Below are 16,390 nucleotides of genomic sequence, written 5' to 3'. Positions count from 1 at the left end.
TAAATGACTACAGTTACATGTTGTAGGTATGGCGCTTTAGGTACTTGTCATATTCAGCGTAGTGTGCCTGCAAGCTACAGAGTAAGTGATAGTATTTCTTTAAAAAAAGAGAAAGGATAAATCATACTTTTGATAGTTTGAAATTATCTCCATATTAACGCCAAAATTTCACCCATTTCCCTGGAGTCAACTTAACTTGAATTTTTCCTCTTCCTGAAGAAACTCTTACTATTAAGTTGCAGGTTATTGTCTGGTTTGGGGTTTGTTTGTTTGGTTTTTTTTGAAACAGCCCCAGGTTTTGCTGGGACTTGCACACAACACGGGAGAGCACGTGCAGGAGCACGAGCGTGGGCGCAGAAGGCGAGACGCCCCTCGGCGGGGTTTGCAGGGCTCCTTAGCTCCGGCCCAGCCGACCTGTGCCGTTATTGCTTCCGATCCGAGAGCAGGCTCCGCTCCAGGAGCCGGGGATTCGACTCACTGACCTCCTAAACTCAGTGCAAACGTGCCCCAAGAGCTAAGGCAGAATATCCTGGGTCTAAGTTTCTCAAACGCTATACTATTTACGGCCAAGACCTTAAGACTCACCTCGTCAATCCCTTACGTACTGCAGGAATTCACAAAAAAAAGTGCCAAGACTTTCACAAGCGAGAGTCACTTTGGACTCTGCAGCTGGCTGCCTGAGGAGCCCGTTTCGAGGAGAGCACCGTAAGACCAAAAAAGAAGCAGCAGCCTGTTGCTTCGTTTCCTGATACTGATATCATCTGTAATAGTGCATACCGTGAGAATTTATAGTTTAAGACATTTAAACATGCCTCTGTTGTCACCAAATAGGAATCTGGAAGGAACATCCTGAGCTTTATTTAGCGTGTGAAGGTGCAAGAAAGCCTAGCTGCAAAGGTCCGGCTCCAATTTCTGTCGGTTAAAAAGTAAGCCAGCCGGATCATACAGCTTCCTCCAAGGATCAGCAGAAGAAATAATGTTTATCTTCAATATAACTTGCAAAGCAGTTTCCTTGGGCTGTGACTCAGGGGCACTTTATTTTTTGTCCTTGTGCTCAGTTCTCGCTCACCGATCACAGAAACGAGTTCATAATCTAGCGGCTATAACAAATTTTCCATAAACAACTCTTAAGAAAAATATTTTGAAGGATCTAATTCTACAGCCTTGCTCAAACTGGCGAGTAGTTAATCATATGAATCTTTCTATTCGCTACAGTTTGAGTAAGGCTCAAAGATCACAGAATCAGGACCTAAGTTTTCTGTTGTATTTAAGGAGCAAGGAAATGAGAAAGGTTTGATTACTACTGATTTGCAGAAACTGGTAACTATTTTCTGGCAAGAATCAAATTCTAACAAATAGATCAATGCTTTTAAACAGGACCGATGTTATTCAGTTTTTTTTCTAAATTCCCCAGTGCCACAGGAGCATGGGCTTGTGTTGTGAACAAGGACAAAGAAGCTTAGGGTATAAAACAGAAAATCACGAATGCTTCCCAATCCCCCACTGTTCCACAGACCAACATTACCCCTGTCCGTGCTGTCACTTTTAAACGTGGTAGTTTTCAGAGCTCGGTTTTTATAAATGGCACCATTCACACTTTTCAGCTGATAGATTAGATGTCTTTCCCACGAATGTGAGGGGATAAAGACAAGAGAATGTTTTAAAATAAAATATTAATTGTGGCAGTGCATTTGCGCAGAGGGTCCATCAGTCCAATAGATTAGATGGTTAGCGATTAGCTGATATTAAGGAATACTCTGAAGAGCAGTCTACATTAAAAAAAACCCAGTGAAGTAACTTGTTATGCAGTATTATGTATCAAGTGCACCTATTGCTAGTGGCATGGACAACAAAAATAACATACGTATTTGTTAAGTGACAGCGTGTCAGCTTTCCAGCTCACTTCTGTAGGAGTGGCACTTTCCCTGCCCGCTTACTCTAAATGGGCCAATTCCCAGACTTTGGATAACGGACAGGGAAGAAAAGTGCCTCTGTCATCTTGTCTTTGCTTTTGCGGTTTCTAATAACAGAAAGCCTCAAAGAGTACATTTAATGTAAACTATTTTGGCATGATGTAAAGCTTTTGTCCAGAGAGTCCATCAAAACATTTCAGTAGATAGTAAATGGTTAGTTGACTTGGGAAAATGTTCTGAATAACTGACTGAATTTAAAAAATCTGAGAGTAAATTCATTACCTTGAATCATACGTAGGTGGCCCCGACTGGTGGTAATATGGGCAGCAGATGCAAACTACGTCTTCATACAGTGAGAGCCTCTCAGATCTATACAGGTCTCTGAGTGGAAAGAGTATACAATAATTAGAGCTTCCAGGGATATTTTTGCAGTTAACAATTTTCTTAGAGGTGTTACAGATATATTTTTTTTCATCCTTTCCCTTGCTAACTTTTCTAAGGAAAGTTTCCAGAGTGGATTTATTTTCTTTGTTGCAATAGCTAGGGTTGCTCCTCAGGTTAAGGATTTTGAGTCTTCAACCTCATGCTCCTCTCTGGTGTCTACTTAGCAGTGACTCATATGAAACTAATAGCCTGGTATGAAGAAACCGGCATTAAGCCAAATTGTTTGAGGGTTTGGGAAGATTTAACCAGTACTTAACAGTAAAATCTGATCTTCTTTTAATAGGACTGGGCTGGAAAGTATCAGTTAAACTCCCAGTCGTACCTTCTGAGCAAAACATTACCCTGCGTACACGAGGCAAATGTGCGTTATCATGACGCTATGGTCCCTCCGGGGACTGCAGCATGGCCCAGAATTGCTACGATCCTGGCACTCGTTGCGCTGTGACTAGAAAATGAACATAGGTATAAATATCACGCGCCGTGGCCTTTAGAAATGATGTGAGACATCTGGCTGCGTTTGCCTGGCGAAGGCAGCAAACACGTCCTGCCCTGCTCCGAAACGATCCAGTGCCTAACGCAGCTCGTTGCATTTTGAAGGACTGGAAGAGCACAAGCATCTCTCCCCTTCAGCTCTGCAGCTGATTACGAGGGCCCTTCTGCCCACAAGCAAAAGAGGAAAAACAACATGTTCTCTTCCAGGCCAGGGAAAAAAAAGAAAAGATCATCCATTTGGCTCAAACGCTTAGTCAAGCACTTAAAGATGTTTTGTTTGGATATGTTGTGCAGTGCCAGCATGATTAAAGTGTTCTACATGATATAACCATTAATAAATCAGTTGTAAAGTTGAGATACATTTTTAGGTTACAAATCTTTTGGCCTTTCCTCAAAGCGTAGGATTCCCCCATTCCTAATCCCACTGAAGTTGATGGGATCACTCGTTGATTAAGACTTCAGTAGGAAGGATTTCTGGACTTCTCTTATTTACACGAGTATAAACTCAAAGCACATTATTAATCATATTCATTAATAGGAGGTTTTATACCTGCACTGGGCCACTGTACAAGTATTTGTAGTAGGTACAGAAGAACCTATATGTTAAATTGTTCTGCCACACTTGTACCGCTGTTAGCATTCGAGTGACTATCTTAAAGCTAGCTCGGGTACATGTGTGAGCTTCAATAACTCCTTTTGTTTGCAGTATAGACATACGCAAGAGATCATTCATTCCCCAAGCTACCCCTTGGGCGAAACACTCCCATTATGTTCCTTATTTGACTCTGAACCCGCTATTTCCATAATTCTTGCAGCCTTTGTAATGCAACTATAGAAAATAGACACAGGCTTATTACTGCTGTTATATTAACTCGAAGGCTGTTCCCCCCGCCTGTTATCCTGTGCCCATGGTAACACACCATAAAATGCCATCCATTGAAAAACAGCTTATTGTCCGTACTGTTTGATAGCTGGAAGGAATCATGAAAGCTAATAAAAATGATTCACGCTCACTCTCTCCTCCCATTAAACCAGCTGTTTAAAAGAAAAGGGGGCCAAATTGAAAATGAGCGTCAGCAGATACAAGCCCGGTGAAGTCAATAAAGTGGCACCTAGTGGGAAAAGCTCTAAATTTGATTTCAACTCTTACTGCGCGGGGAAAGCAGAGGTTGCAGTGGCATTATCATAACCTCTCAGCGGGCAACCTATTCCGCTAACGAGACACCCGCGGGCCCGAATGCTAGCGTGAGGGTAACGGGTAGAAGGCGTTGAGGAAGAAATTGCCTCGCTGTGGACGGAGCGTCTTTGACTAGTACGGCTGCCGTCGCTGCGGTTAGAGCAGCGCCGAGCGCTCAGCTGGGCACTGGGACACCACCTTTCCCGCTCTTTCCCAGAACAGGGAAGAATCAGATATTGCCTGTAGGATAAACCGTAGGCAAATGAGCTTGCCCTGCTCCTCTTGGAGATGGCCTGATGGAAGTCAGCTCTAGTTCTGCTGATGACTTTGGGCTGGTGTACTCCAACTATGTTAGACAGCTAAAGGATGTTGGTTTCTTTTTTTTTCTTTAGTGAAATGGAGAAACACACAACATGTTAATCAGATCCCTTAACAAATAAAGCAGCAAAATCGCAATATAGCAAAAGCTTGAGAGAATCCATGCTAGCATGGTGCTACAGTCAATGCTTACAACACGGTTAGAAAGGCACAGGATGCCTAAAACACTTTTCATGAGAATTATCACAGAAAATTCTGCTTTCTAGACTACATGAAAGTATAATGTGACAGTACAAAAGAACCTATATGTTAAATGGTGATACCCCTGCAGAGTGAACACTATTCCACGTTCATTTGTAAAAATAAAGTGCATATTTCACAGGTACTTCATATCATGAGTGCTTGTGAACAAAAGAGTTACAATTTAGATGATGAATTAAATTTTTGTGTATGTGTTTGATAAGCCATCTGTAAAAGTAATGCTATGTGAATATTAACAAATATGTAGTGAGGTAGTATTGTATTTCAAGTTGTACTGATCATGTGAATAAGAAGGGTAACCAAAATATGTTCATAATGATCAACAGAACTCTCTATGTCCAGGCTGTCTCATTTTTCATCTGAACCAAATTAACTTTTTCTTCCTAAAGTTGCTGAAGAAGAACATTAAATACACAGAATTGATCAGTGAATAAGCTCTTCTAAAATCTTCACTTCTACTATGTAAAACCTAGCATATTTACTATGAATGAGTCTTGAGAATTAAGCGTTATTGCCAGTTACGGGAATACAATACCCAAAGAGGGAGAGTCTGAGCTTAGTAACAATGAATAATGCCAAGCAAATTCCACTGAGCACAGGATTAAAATAAGGCTCATGAACTTCAGTGGAAACATGTATATGCATAAAGGTAGAACATGAGAGCAGCTTTAATGGAGATTGAGTCCAAAAAGAAACTCTCTGTTTTTCAAGTTAATGAGAAAATACGTTTGGCTGCCTTAAAGACATATCTTAATGAAATAATTGAGTACCTGTAAATGAGCTGCTGTACCACTGTGAAAGAGTAGAGAGAGTCCAGCCTATAACTTCAGGGCATACGCAAAGGAAAAAATAGCTGAAATACTGAAACAAATTCTGTTTATATCAAAGTTTAAACACAGAAATTTTGTTTTGTTTTCTCTCGCATTTCTTCTCGGGAGCAATTCGAATAATTGCTCTCCTTAATTGCCCTAAGACTTGCTCATGCAAACATTAAAAACCCTGTAGAAACTAGGCGCTTCCTAAAATATTTAATGAAGTAGCTCTTATTTTCTCCATACAAAATGAAGGTTTTGCCTGACTAGAGCTTATAGACAGGGACAGAGATATAGAAAGGTGATCAGTGTTTGATGAGGCAGATGCAGGGGATGGAGGGACCTCCTGCATGTGTGTGGCAAAGCTGGCCTGGCTCTGCTGAAGGCACAAAACCCATCTTCAGGCCCTATTAAGAGCACAGAGGGGGCAAAAGTGGCATGTACTAAAAAGAAAAAGGAGATGATTGAGCGCTGCCAGGAGCTGAAAGAGCATCTGAATGAACAAAGGTTTGAGGAATTGATAAAGTCGATAGGATGGAGGTTTCCATGGAAATTCTGAGCCTCCTATAGTCTATCTGCAAAGATGGTCTTCACTTACAATAACTATTTGTGAGTAGAAATGTATAGAGTTAGGGTTGTGTTGGATTTCTTCTGTTCAGTAAGGATATTCTCCCAATAGTTTGTTTTGTATATAGTATTAAACTTTGTGTTTGGTCCAAAGACTATGGAATTTTATAGCTTATTCCAGGCATTACAATTCTCATCACGAAGTTCTTCGCGAGCAGGAATGAAAAGTAATTGTGATAGGGCAGTGAGGTTATAACCATAACTTCGTGTTCTTACCAGATAAAAAAATTATACTCCTGTGATCTTTCTGCTTTGCTGTCACTGGGAGCTGCTTTTTAACTTTGGAAGTTTTCAATAGTGGAGCAAAGGAGGAGATTACTGGACATTTATCTGAATGGTAAGCATTATAGGAATGTGGAGAAAATGTCCTAATCAGCAGGTTCACATATTTTAAAATGCTGTGTTCATCTGACAGTTCTTTCAATCACTTTTAGTAAGATACATCTGTAGCCATAGTATAACCCCCCCACCCACCACCTGTAAATTATAATGTGGAATGTCGTGATTTATTTCGTAGCACAAAAGCTGTTAAATGAATACTGACAGCACCATTAGTGCTCTGATCTTGAACTGAAGTGCAAGTCAGCTCTGCTTAAGTCATCATTCTCATGAGCCACAAATAAATGCGCAGTTAAAAAGGGTGCCATAAGTTAATCAGAGCAGAATTAGTAAAGAAGTGAGCAATTTAGAAACATAGGAATGGGCACGCTCGATCACATTACCGAATCTTTTACTCTCATATCATGCTTCTGTGAGTGGCCAATACCTGGTGCTAAAGGCCAGAGAGTAAAGGAGAACACTAAAGCATGGGCCGAAAACTTGACTCATTCTGCACAAACCGAGTGGTACTGATGCAATTTTAGCAGCTGAACTTCCATGCGTGGTACCTTGTTCCCTTCCCTGACAAGCAGAGCTCATGTCAGCTCCCCATGCACTGGGCTCCTTTCGAACCACTGGTGAAAAGTAAGGTAGCAATAACCAAATTAATGTAGCTGCTAAGGCTCCTTAATTTATCCTGCCAAGAACTGTGAAGCCATGTTGCCCTGCCCTAAAATCCAGGTTCCTCGATTTCAGCTTCCAGCAGAGAAAATGAGTTCCGGTGCTTGCACAGAAGCAAGCTCTTTAATTGGTCTTCTAACTTCTTAGCTAACATAGACTCCTGTTTTGAACAGTCGCACATCATCCACTTTCTATGAAGATCATATTCTGTCTCATGTGTCCCCTAACACAATATTCCCCATTCTTTTTTTTTTTTGACACCCTTAAACATTCTCTTTTTCTCCTCAAGTTATGTAGATTCATCCTATAGATACTACAGATTCAAATGTCCTTTTTGGAGGGGAAACAAATGGATGTTAATTTGTCTGTCCCTTTGAATGTTAATCTGCCTGTTCCTAAACCCTCATGAATTCTATCGTATTATAAATACTTATTACAGCTATTTTACTACTAGCAGCTGTGATCCTGTGATGCGCAATGTCTGTTTTATAAAGAGCCAAGCACACTCTACCTCTTCCTGGGTTCCAAAAGAGCTGAGGCTTCTCTTGTCTGGTGCTCCAGCAAAGGTGCCCAGCGTACTTCAAGAAAGAACTGCTTTTTCTTAATGAGAAATAATCCTCTATTCCAACACAGCTCTCACCCAACATTTGGACTTTTCTTTAACCTTCGCTTGCATTTCTATCTGAGACATTTGGCCCAATATATTTGTCTGTTGGAAGTGGACAGCAACATTCGGATTAAAACTTAAACATCCCAGCCTCCCAATTTTCTTTGTTCATTTGTTTGCTCTTTAGTCACCCATAATGCTTTACATCTTCTCTTACAATCTCCAAATTCAGCATGTGATTTGTGTATGGTAGTTTATTAATGTTTTTTTCCTTAGGTAAAGTAAAACACCCTGAGAGGGTGATACAAATCACTTTACTTTTGTTAAATGAAGTTCAAATATATATTTTTTAATTTGTTCCTTACAAAAGTGTACTTCAGTAATTCCAAACTAACATGCTTAAGTTGAAATAAAATAACTCTTCAACAGAAGAAAATTACTTAATTGACATGCTGAGATAATTTCTCATTAGAAATGAAATGTTTCTCTTTACTTACTCAGAACACCAAATGCGACTCTGGTTAATGGAACAAGATGGCCAGTCTTCACGAGTACTGAACAAAAATATTTAACTTTAAACACTGAAGCTTCAGAGATACATACAAAATTACGTGCTCAGCAGTGTCGATTCTGGAATACATTTTTTCCCAAAGTCCTGGAGATGACAGGTAAAAGCTCTTTTTGGTAGATATTCATATGTAAACTGTTTTATGCAAGCTCATTTGCTTCATATTAATGTGATACTTTAGTTTAAATCTTGAAGTTTGTTTGTAAATGTATTTCCACAAGATGTTCCCGTGTTCAGCAGAACTGTCCATCCTGCAAGGTGTCCTACAGCTGCGATCATCAGTCCATAACCTTGTAGCACCCAGCTACATGCTGGGACAAAACCAGGGACAGGCCCAGGCCCTGGACTTGTGCAGAGCAGATGCATCTTCAACAGAGACATTTTAGCGTGGTGTAAATCTCCCCGTTCAAGGTATCCGGTGTGATGGTCTGGGAATTGCTTCAACTTGGGCTTCCCTGGGGTGATAGCAAGAGCAGGAATGACATTGCTAAGCTGGGAACTTGCACTGGGATTTCCGAAGGCTGGAGAAGCTTTGTATAAACTTCATGTGTCCCAGGTATATTGTGGGCTGGTATACTGGGATTATATTATATACAACATATGGGATTATATTATTATGTGATTGATCCACAGAGGATATCAAGTGTTTTGCAGCTGCCAAGTGGGCATTTGGTTCTTCTTCAGAGTTGTGTTTTATTTCTAGAGTTTCAGTCATTGAAGACAACCGAGGGACCTTGGCATTGGCCTACGAAAAATACATCCGATTTGTAGCTAGCTGTTCATACAATGTGTTTGTGAGATGTAGCTAATCACTACTCAGAAAAGCGTAACTGCGGCAGTTTGAAGTCTTCTGTTTAGCAGAACGCAACGGACTCTTAAATCCACTGGTACTGAGACAGGTTTTTGTGCAAAGGCCGAAGCGACTGCTTTTGCGAAGCCCATCAAACCGATCAAGGGTCTGTGCTCGCGGGCTGCACCAGCAACTGCTCTTGTAAAAGAGATTTTGCAGCTCTGAGCTGCACACTGTAGCTGGGCTGGAAGAGTCTCATTTCAGAACTAAGATGCAATTTTTAAAGATTAGTTAGTAATTTAAAAGCTTTCTATAAGACTCAGCTTGAATCTTAGACTTAAAAATAAGTAAACTTCCATGAAAAAGTGCACAGATTTCTTTTTTCCTGAAATAATTCGTTCCTTCCTAATTTAAGCCTATATTTGTGTTATGGCTAAATTTTTGTCCCCTCCCAATTCAATGGAAGTTTTTCAATTAAATCAAGGGAAGCAACATCAGTAGGTAAAAGGAATACTTTATCAAATCTAGTCTACGATTTTAAAATCGCACAATATCAAATTATATGGATGGATTTTAGGGCAGTTTCTCAAATTTTCGCAACCCCTTCATGCTGAGCCAGGAGAACCATTTTACCCGTTTCTCTAACCTGGCTGTGAGCTCGTGTGGGGTAATGTATATCTGCCAAATGAGCCGTGCGTATCCAAATGCTCGGTGGCAGAACAGAGCAGAGCACGTCGCTAGACACAGCTCAGAACGTCTTGGCAGGACGGCCGCGTTGCTTTGCACGTTCCTGCGGCAGGAGGGATGATGAAGCAGCCCTCCGGGTCTGCCAGACACAAGTACTTCGCTTTCTGTACCACGTTCAGTAACTCGCAACATATACTTACATTATTAATTAAAAGAAATTCAACATATTCTTAACGAAAAGGAAAGAATCATCATGCCTGGATCCTACTCTAGAAATGAGCCAAGAATATTGTGAAGAAGTAGTGCTGTTTTGTCACATATCTTGGATCTATCAGTCCTTGAAATATTGTAATAAAAATATTATGTTTTTATACTTATGTTCTGTACACAATCTTTTAAAATTCTGACAAAGAAACCCTTATGTTTCTACTTACAAACATGATATAATACCCTTACACTGCAAAAATTCTCTTCACTGAAATATTTTGCATATCTATCTCCTTTTACGCCCAGAGGAACTCACAGAACACTGCATGTCATAAATAGAAGTATTTCCTCATCTTATGAAGGCCTATTTTTGCTATTATTTCTTCTATTAAAATACTCTTAGAAGTAAAAGCTTGCTTTAATATGATGTAAAACAGAGAACATGAAGTAAGGACATTTATTATTGCAATTTATAGTTCAAGGGGAATTCTGATAGACAAAGTGGAATTATATCAGTTAGGATCTGAAGAGGATAACCAAAGTGTTTTGTCCCCCCCCCCCCCCCCCGAAATTACAAGGGATTTCTAATAGTGCCAGGTGGCCAGGATTTCAGACGGATGATGGTGTCCTGCTTGGCAGCAAACCCTTTGTTTAGTTATTGAGACATTTCTCACACAAGCCTTGCTATCTCTTTGAGGTCTTCTGGTCATGTGATGGCCAGGTCCAAATGTGTTCAACATCCGAACAAGTCTGTTCCCATGACACACTAGGTAAGACAGGTTGCTCAGGGCAGTTATGTATAAGGGGAAAAAAAAATATTTTGCCCCTGCCATCTTTATGGTTAGATATTTTCCATTTTCCTTGATCAACAAAACTTGATAGGCTGGAAAAAAAATTGCATCATGGTTTTGGACTGAGAAAACCAGCAAGGAAAAAGTAGACCTTACACACTAACATAAGAGATACATCCATATATAATATACAGGTCTTTATACCTCTGGAGTACTTTGTGTTTGTAGTGTTTCAGAAGGTTTCTCAGTGTCTTCTCCTTCAATTTCAATATATGTGTAATTGAAGTGTAACTGAAGACACGAGTCAAAATGTGTAGTTTTGTGTCTAGCTTGATAATAACAGCTAGCCTGGTAAATTGGTTCTAGACCTGCCTTACAGGGCCTTTCATTTCCAAATAGAGCCGCTACCCAGGTTTCAGTCCTAGCGCTAAGGGCTGGGTGCACTGAGGATATTCGCCATTCCCAGTGAGCCTACAAAAAGCTGGGAGCATTTGGCATTTAATATTTCATTTGAGGGCAAGAGCACTGGGATGATCACCAGAACTTTTCTTCTGATGACTCTTCTAAAAGTAACACACTGGAGGGACAGAGAGCAGTAAGTGATTCTTAAGTAGCTTTTAGAGCAATCATACGTTAATTATAAAAGCATCTATGTAAGACTCTACTTCCTTAATACCATCTTAATGTATCCAGAGCCCTGACTATTTATACACACCTGTTTCCGCTTGATTATAGAAAGCTGCAGGCAGCCAAACTCTCCATTTGCGTTCCATTACTATTTGTGTCCGATACGTAAAATACATACTTTTCTACTTCGTTTGTATCATACATCATCGAAAAAGAAAACAAATATCAAGGTAGCTAATATGAGTTCATTGTATTTTAAAAACTAAACCTTGAAAAGATTTTAGGTGGGGAGACAAAGAAAAGTTAATTTCAACCTCCTGATTAGTGAATAACCAAAATCATTCTATTTGCTATGATCATCCAGACAACATCTGTATTCTATAGAGATATCGAAAGAACTATAGATACTCAGGGCATTCAGACTATTAAAAAAATACAGTGAATTAGAAAATTCACAATCAGAATCAGTTTTCAGTTTCCGTAGAGCTAGCTCTGCACTCATTATGCTTGTTGAAAAGTGAGTTACTCAAAAGTAACCTCACCAATACTACTGCAGCTATTCAGTGTTCCTACAGATAGCCAGCTACAGACCTTAATCTTAATTTTTCTAGCTCCAGCGTCTTGCATCCCAGATCACAGGAGATGGAACAGCCCTTACAATATCTCACCTTCCAGACATCACTATTGTCTTTTGGAAGAAGAAAATAAAAAATCTAAAATTCTTAAAAATACATATGGAAACACAGATACTATTGTTTTCAATAAAGCATGAATATTCACAGAATGTATGATTAAAGAATATTGAATAGAGAGATACTGAGGTATAGATACTGTTTCTTTTCTCCTTTGTAACATTTTATGTAGAAACTATCACCATGACAGTCTGCAGTAGATCAAGTTGTAGTGTTTATCATACCGATGAATCAAAAAGACGTTTGCCGGTACCACAATTTATGAGATGTTGAGAAGGATAGAAAAATTAATTCTAACTTGCCATCCCTTTTTAATTATACTATAAAAGAACAGCTACACCGCCTTTGTCCTGCTCCTAATGATAATAGCACAGAAATACATTTAAGATTAGCACTTTATTGGCACATTCAGCAGCAAATGATGGTATGGAGACAAAATTTGACTTTGCTATAATGCCATTTAAATGAGGGCTGTATGGCTATGTGGAAAGAAAAGAAACGCCAGCTGTCTGTGCTGACCCTGTGCTGAGGAATAGCAAAAACTTCATTTTTTGCTTTGTTAAACTGAGACCTTTCGAAACATTAAGATATGATTCACTGCCTACTGAAGTCTCCCCTTTTCTCCTCATAAACTTCACTGGGCCCTGGATCAGGCTAATTGTTATTACTATAAGGTTTGGGACTACCTAAATTACTATATATAGCAAAATAAGTTCACTGTATTATTAGCTGACTTTTGTAGTATTGTGGCTGATCATAGCTGCCCAGTACTCCAAGCTGTAATTACTGGTCAAGCCGAATTCCCTAATCTTTTCTTGCCTTCTAGCTGACAGCTCGTCTAAGTCATGGGTGGTTGCTTCAAAGAGATTGATGATGTTGGTGATAATGGGATGCATTGACTTGTGACTTCAATTTGGATCTTATCACTGCAAAAAGCAAACAAATGGGAATCTGAGTTCTTATTTCAGTGTTTTCCTTTCTCCCTTGTCTTTTAGATTCATAATGATGGCTAGTCTGCGTTGCTCATTGTCTGTTTTCCCCAGCTCACTCACTTCTTCACAGTGATCTTTTCAGAAAAAAAAAAATCACTGCTGTAGAGTATAAATTATGAGACATTTTAGTGCTTCTTAATTGAAGATGTGTGTATGGTAGATTTATTCCATTTTATTCCAAGTCTTTGGACAGAAACACTTTCCAAACATTAAGACTTCAGACACACCTAAACCTGAATAGTGAAGGAAGAAATAAAGCAATTTCTTGAACTGATATTTAGAAGATTTGCCTGAATAAATAAAGCTGGATACCCATAATAATCAAGTATAAGAAAAGAAATAAGATTTAAGCATTTTTCTCCAAATAAAACAAGAACAATCCAAATGCTAAGTTATCAGACCATCCGAGATGCGTGGAAATAATCTGGTGTTATCTGAGAGCCTGACTTCTTCTTTAAGAAATATACAAAGACTAGTTCTTAGGGTCAGGAAAGTAAAATGTCATGTATATCTTCTCCCCATAGTCCTGCAATTCATATCTGCCTAGCTTAGTAACCAAAACATGGTTTTACCATTACCAGCACTGCAGCTTTACTCTTAGAGTTAATGACAATTCTGGCCAGCAGAAATTTTTTTTAAATCATCTGAACTTTCTTTGAACTCTGATATGACCAAGCTTATATTCTTCTTTAAACTGAAGGAGAAGAGTTTGGTTAATTTTTTTTTTTCTCTTATATTTGCTCTTCGCAGTTTTACTTATGACTACAAGCAGAAGTACAGAACCACACCAAGAAAAGGCTGTATTTCTGCTCTCACTGAAACCAAGAAGTAATGAAAATCTCATTTCAAAGTCTCATTAAATTGCCATCTGGATTTCCAGACCAAAAAGGTTTGGAAATGTTGAGCTGAACTGCAGATAAGCAACTAAATTACTGGATGCTTCTCCAAACTAAATCTCTGAATCTGTTAACTCTCTTTCCAGAACATTTTCTCTACTGATGTGTAAAACACAGAAGTAGTATTTCATTTTCACATAACCAGCTAAACTTGCACTGCTGTCAGATCATAAAAAAGGGGGAAGGGGTGTATTTATGGAGGAAAGGGGCCTATATTCTATCCTAGCAGAAGAACATAAAATCAGAAGAGCATAAAGCAACCATGGAAATGGTATAGCATGAACTCAATTACTGAACTTTTTTTTGGAAGCAAGTTATGTCAATATGGGAGACTGAGATAATTAGGTCCAGAATGCATTCATAGATCACAGATGCCTTCTAAACTTTAAGAAAAAAAAATCTACAAGAGATCTAAAATAATGACCTGTAGTATGCAATAAACTGTTATCTTCCCCTTAGCTGCTGTATGAATCATTCCTGCAGCATCCAAGTTCCTCCCTGGGGCTAATTTCCTTTTGGGAATGGAAGAAGTGATCCCTGTCCATAAGATACTTTGGGAACTTTCCAAGATGATCTACTTTTATTACTCTTCTTAACCTCGCCCTCTGCTATGAGGCCTATTACAGATTTGGCAATAAATATTGTCTTGGGACACAGGATTAGTTGGCACATGTTTTATAGGCTAGAATGAGGAAAAAAAAGCAAATTTTTTGTGTTGACATTGTGCACATTTTACTGCATCTTTCTCCAAACTTATGTCTTTTATGCATTAAACATGTATATTTATTTCAAAACAGGGTGAAATCATGACCCTATTAAATCTAATGGCAACACTGTTGTCACTTTGAGCAGAGCTGTGATTTCACTGCATCTTTGCACACACCTATCTCAGTTTGCATGGGAGTATTCTTTGGAGCATCTAGGTTTCACTTTAAAATATATTGAACCCAAATAATATTTTCAGGATTTCAGAAAGATGTGGTTTTACAATTACTAATCTGATGGACACGAATATTAGCTAAAAACCAACAAATCTACCCTGTAAGTGTATTTATTATCCTGAAGTGCATGTCAGGATATCTTTCCAGTCCCTCCTTCCTGATCTAAAGTGTTAATCACTGAATTTCCAATCTTTCCAGGTTGGAGAAAAGAGAAAAAGGAAGACTAGCCTATAATGCATCTAGAGCAAATGACAGTGATAATCAAAAATATTTTCAATTAGCATTTAAAGAGATTCAAATTTAGATTAATGTAACCCATTTCATGTTTTACAGGAAGCGTTGATGAAGCAGAACAAGAGTGGAAAGCAGGATTCCATCGCTGGAACAATTACATGTCGGACTGGAAAAATCAATTTAATGATTACACTAGCAAGAAGGAGAGATGTGCAGATCTCTAATTAATATGTTTACCCTTTCCAGTATGTCTGTATTACTGTTGATCAAGGCAAATATACAGGTATTTCTAACGTATCTAGCATAAAATGTTACGCAGATTAAAAAAAATTATGGGTATAATATTAATTCCCCAGATCTTTCATTTATGTTTTAGCTCGTATCTCAATAAACAACAAGGCATCCAAACCCTTTGAAGCTTCAGTGTGCTAAACAGGACTATAGATATTAAAGTCTGAAGATTAATGATGTACATATTACAAACAGTAGCTGCTTAAATTCATACTTCAAAGAAACAATGTAATCTGTTATAGAAAAATGGATTTTTTAAATAGAAATAGCTGTGTTTTAAAGTATTGTCATGCAAAACACAATTGGTTTTGATCTTTGACTACGATGCTACAGCACTTAAACCTTGCGCTAGACATAATTTAATTGACATAAACATAAAGAGATAACAACTTTGCTGGACACACCAAATGATATTTGCTTGTTAGACCAAAAAGTTTTAAGGCAGTCATTAAAGCCTGAATTATTGCATCTTTATGGCCAAATCTGTAGGACAGCCAAAGCAGGAGAGTATTCAAACTATCTATTGAAGGCCTAAAATCATCTGCACCCTGTGCTAGTACAATCGTGAAGCAAGCCAGAATAGCCTCCGCTTCTGCTATCCCTGTTTTGCAAAGAGCGAGGACCGAGGGATTCGCGGAGTAACGAATCTGCAGCCAGGGCCACCCTTCCCCTGCTCACGCACCCCGCACCTTCAGTCTGCACAAGTCTCTGCTATGGAGGTAAGCTCCAATTACGGTGATTTTTGTCCACTGAGTTGCCTCCCAGGCGAGGGGCAGCCCCGCGTTTGCAGGAACATGCACTGAAGGATGCGTTTTTATAACCTGCAGAAAAGCACCGATCTTCATGGTTCATCAGAAATTGGTCCTGAAAGCCCTGCTCAGCCAGGCAGAGCAGGGACCTTGCCCCAAGGCGCTTGCGCGTTTCAGGGCAAGCGTGGAAGGACATCATGCAAGGTGAAGTGGTCAAGATGACCAGGCTCTTTCAGATGGCAACACACATGGGCAACTATTCCTCCTACTTCTCT

General features: G+C 39.2%; 1 protein-coding gene across 1 annotated transcript in view; it reads left to right on the top strand.

The window, feature by feature from the left end:
* The window catches only part of BCHE (butyrylcholinesterase), a 31,404-nt gene extending 15,921 nt beyond the window's left edge, over positions 1–15,483 (top strand). The window contains exons 3-4 of the mRNA XM_013961144.2: positions 8,152–8,318; positions 15,175–15,483. Of these exons, the coding sequence (XP_013816598.2) occupies positions 8,152–8,318; positions 15,175–15,299 (292 nt within the window). The 3' untranslated portion in view covers positions 15,300–15,483. The remainder of the gene's footprint in view (positions 1–8,151; positions 8,319–15,174) is intronic.
* The last annotated feature ends 907 nt before the right edge of the window (positions 15,484–16,390 follow it).

The sequence above is a fragment of the Apteryx mantelli genome, chromosome 9, assembly GCF_036417845.1.
Source record: "Apteryx mantelli isolate bAptMan1 chromosome 9, bAptMan1.hap1, whole genome shotgun sequence".
Taxonomy (NCBI): Eukaryota; Metazoa; Chordata; class Aves; order Apterygiformes; family Apterygidae; genus Apteryx; species Apteryx mantelli.
This window is presented reverse-complemented; position numbering and strand designations above follow the sequence as displayed.